At 35.8% G+C, this 4,182-nt stretch overlaps 1 protein-coding gene across 1 annotated transcript; it reads right to left on the bottom strand.

Annotated features, from left to right (window-relative positions):
- Positions 1 to 2,421: 2,421 nt before the first annotated feature.
- On the bottom strand, positions 2,422 to 4,182 carry LOC110417149 (C2H2-like zinc finger protein). Its single transcript, XM_021429382.2, has one exon. It carries the CDS (start codon positions 4,038 to 4,040, stop codon positions 3,066 to 3,068), a length of 975 nt encoding a protein of 324 aa, XP_021285057.1. The 5' UTR covers positions 4,041 to 4,182; the 3' UTR covers positions 2,422 to 3,065.

Here is a 4,182-nt window from a genome sequence, read left to right on the forward strand (position 1 = left end):
CCATAATTTGTTGAAGAATAAATGGTGGGGATGGGGAAGTGTTCAGGGTTAAGTCACAACTCACAAAGCTTTGGCAGATCATAACCATGCAGATGCTTGGAATAGTCAGAACAGCCATAAAAATAAAAGCAAACACACCTCGGTGTGGACTTCCTTTCATAGGATCCGAAACATACTAAAATGGAACGAGGCTGCAAAGAAATTGTGAACATCTCCAAAAGCATGCAAAGCCCACATCAGTAGTTTGTTAGCTACTTTAACTTTGGCCACTTTTATACTTAATTCTGAAACCTTATCCTTCTATAACGATAACGTTAATGTAAACCATATGTTGAGTAATTAAATAAGCTTTTTTATTTTTACATGATTCTAAATGAACCGCAAAACATTAAATCGCCATTATTTCTCATCTTCATATGATGTATTCATGAGAACTAACGAGATGGAACTATTTAATAAACTTTGTACGACAACCACTTTTACTTACTGCATTCTTTTTTTTTTGCTTTTTCAAAAAATAATAAAAAAAGCAGCATAGTAGATCCCGTGGGGTCCACATACATTTCTACGAGAAAAAGATACATTAAGAAGTTGACCCAAAAGGTCTGCCACTTCATCCTTCAGTTCTCCCAGTTTTCATAAAGAGTGGCACAAGTCACGCTGAGCCAATTCTCAACATCAATTTACTAATTTGCCCTCTCATGTAGGATTCTATCCTCCCCTCTATGCCTCTTATAATTTCTTTTTTATCTTTTTCCTTAACTTCCTTTTCCAAAAAGTGCAATAAATTTTGGATGTTCCGATTGGGTTCGAGTTATTTTGAATTTTCGATCATTGGAATTTTGGTTAGTTTAACTTTAAATTTTTAATATAACCTTATGCGAGTTGAATTTCAATTATAATTTAATTTTGTAAAACTTTAATCTTTATTTGTTACATGATATGATATTATGAGATGTTTAATTATGTATGATTGAATATATGTTGTTAAATCAGTATGAATTCTCAGTAGTGTCACTCACTTCTCGTGGACATGGGATAGGAAAGTCGTCCTCCTTGCATTACTTTCATGAGTAGGAATTTATCTTCTGATGCCCACAATACATAAAATTGATTCCTACCCCCACAAAATAATAATAATAATAATAAATGAGCCTTGAGGATAAATGAGGGGTCAAACTCAAACATGTAATTCGATTGAAGACGTTTTTTTGTTGTTTTAACTAGAGTTTGCCATATGCAACCAGCTCTTCTTGTCATTTTGTCAATTTCCAGAGATTTTTTTAATCTTCTATATATATCCGTACCGAAAATGGAATAAATTCCCCCCATTCCACAAACCATCTATATTTATGCCAACTTGAAGGGAATTTTTTTTGTGGTCTATTATTTTGAGATAAAAATAATTTTTCTTAGCTTTAAACCCCTTTTAAATTTTTTCAAAGAAAATAGTAATTTGATTAATGCTAAACTTTATCAAATTCATTAAATTAAATTTTAATTTTGTCCACCATTCCAACAATGGAATTTTCCGTCAGGCAAACGAAGGAACCAGTTCTGCGGAAACTTGCCGCGAAATTTGAAAAATTACGTGACGATGGTGATAAACCAAGGCTGTTGAGGATGCCACTGTAGTTATAATAGTTGCAGATTTCTTTAGTTTCATCATTTTATATTTCCATCATGAAAGAAATAGTATAAGATTAAAACATAGTCAAGTACTAATAAATGGCTCACAAATTCAACATTTTCTTGTATTATTTTGTCCTCAAAATCAAAATTCAACCTAAAAAATTATTATTATTATTATTTTACTAAGTAGATACAACTTCTAATCCACATATAGTTTGCTTAGCATAAATTAAGTGGGATCCTTTTGAAGCAAGAAATCACATGCATGCGTCAAAGAAAGGAACCTGAAAACCATTCTTTCTGTTGACCAAAATGTCCTTCGTATTTTTTCTAGTAATATTTAATAATCTTGGCTCTTTTAGGAAATGAGAAAATTTTTAAAAAAGAACCAGGGAAAAAGCATCGAACCAAAACGCATTTAATAAATCTGACTGATTCTTCGATGAGAATAGCATGGCTGATGGCACTTCCTTTTGCCCGGATATTTCGTTCATTTCAAGGTAGATAAAAATTTTACATTATCTTTTTATGCAGAAATTCAAGGGATTTTGGATCTCCCTCTGGTCAGTGGCAACATTCCAAAGATGGATATGCCAAGACCCAGACCGAGAACTGTAAAACTGAAGTTCCAGTGAGGTTATTTGAGTCAATTCGTGTAGAAGTTTCTGGTTTTTGTTCCTACCATTGATACTCCAAAATGGAGCAGAGAACAAAAGAGATGTAGAAAAAGAAGAACAAACCCCATAAAATAATTATTAAATATAGTTTATATAAAGGCATAAACAGTTTACAGAACAGCTGGAAAACAAGAAACAGGACATGCTAACAGAATTGAACACTTTGGTACTTGCAGAGACCAGTGCTTGGTCCACAAGCAACCAAACCCCAGAAAAACTGCTTTCATTTTTTTTTCGTTTCTCTGACATGGGGTACACTTGAAGTGAAACTTGATCCAAGTCATTGCTATCTGATACCTCAACGCGACAATGGCTGCTTCAGTTAATCAACTGTTTCAACAAACAGTAATGCCACTAATACCACGACAAAATCTTGAAAGAAGTGAAAATTGTACTTGAAGGGAGGAAAAAACACTAGTGGTAGGAGAGTTTAGAGTTTCAGTTTCAGTGCTAGCTAGATTGAATGAAGCTTGTAACAATTTTCAGCTTGTAAGTTTTAGCAATAACAGTTAACAAGTGTTGGAGACAAAACACTTGCGGAGAATTCAAGAAATGAATTGTGGGTCAGCAACAATGAAGAATAGAAAGAATACCAAAAGAGAAAAGTTACAAAAACATTCATGATTCATCTATGAATGAAGAAATATTAGCAACTACAGTAAAAAAATCAAGTTTGAAACAATGCATAGCAAATTGAATGTATAGCATCAGATCCACGTGAATTCCCATAACTGCTCGATAGCCCCATCATTCAATTTATGCATCTGATACCACACTAAACTCATCATCTTCGGATGGAGCAGGCAGGTTTAGATCTATCAACTTGTTGTCAAATTTAGTAGAATTTGCAGCAGCAGCATTTGATGAGGAAGCAGCAGCAAGCAAATGAGATCTCTTGTGACCGCCGAGCGCCTGTCCTGACCCAAACACTCTGTAACAAAATGGACACTGAAATGTCTTGTCGTTAGCAGCAACAACAGCAGCAGCAGCAACTTTACCTGCATTTTTGGTTTCACAGCAAACTCTTTTATGTTCATCCAATGTATCATAAGATCGAAATACTTTCTTGCAATTCCCGCATCGATACTTCCCACGAATCTTCTTGCTTAACTCACTCTTGTTGTTCAACTCGATCTCTTTTGATTCTTCCAACAACTCAACTGAATTTTGTTCTGCATTCTTTGTTTTCCAAACATCTCTTGAAAGCATCATAAGACACATAGCAACATCTTCTTCAGGAGAAGTATCAGAAACAGAACTCACCGGTTCTGGCTCGGTCGGTGACTCGACCAAACTGGGTTTTCTCAACAACTTTGGTTCCTTGATTTCGTCTGTTGTTATATTAGTACCCACCTTCCGGTTTCTCTTGGATCGTCTCCGAGTTGGGTTTCTTGACTCAGTCTCACTTTCTCTATCTTGGACAACGGACCCAGAATCTACTGCAAAGGAGAATTCAGGATCTGCAAACCTGAAACTCTTCCTGGGATTCTCTCTTAACCCGTAAACCAAAGATTTCTCTTCAACTACTTCTCTGCTTTTCTCTTCTTGTAGTTCTTGCTCTTCACCTGATGAAGCAGATGAAGAAGAAGCTGACTCAACACGGTCACCGAGTTGGTGCTGGGTCGTCTTGGGGGGCAGTGGATGGGTGGCTAAGTGACCTTTCATGTGACCTCCTAAAGCTCTGCCATTAGAGAAAGTTCGAGCACAGAGCTTGCATTTGTGCTTCTCCATTGCCACAAAACACAAGCAAAGCAAAGATCAAAGCTCTTTTTTTTCCAAGTGGCTTCTCTCTAAATCCCTCTTTTCTCTCGCTAAAAAGCACGAGAAAGCAATAGAAAGCAAGATTGGGAACTTAAAAGGAGTAGGTGACAAG

This window comes from Theobroma umbraticum, unplaced genomic scaffold (genome assembly GCF_002168275.2).
Source record: "Theobroma umbraticum cultivar Fairchild unplaced genomic scaffold, ASM216827v3 scaffold_30.0, whole genome shotgun sequence".
NCBI classification, from domain to species: Eukaryota; Viridiplantae; Streptophyta; class Magnoliopsida; order Malvales; family Malvaceae; genus Theobroma; species Theobroma umbraticum.

Coding starts and splice junctions, on each gene's coding strand:
- LOC110417149 (XM_021429382.2), bottom strand. CDS start 4,040: ATGGAGAAGCACAAATGCAAGCTCTGTGCTCGAACTTTCTCTAATGGC.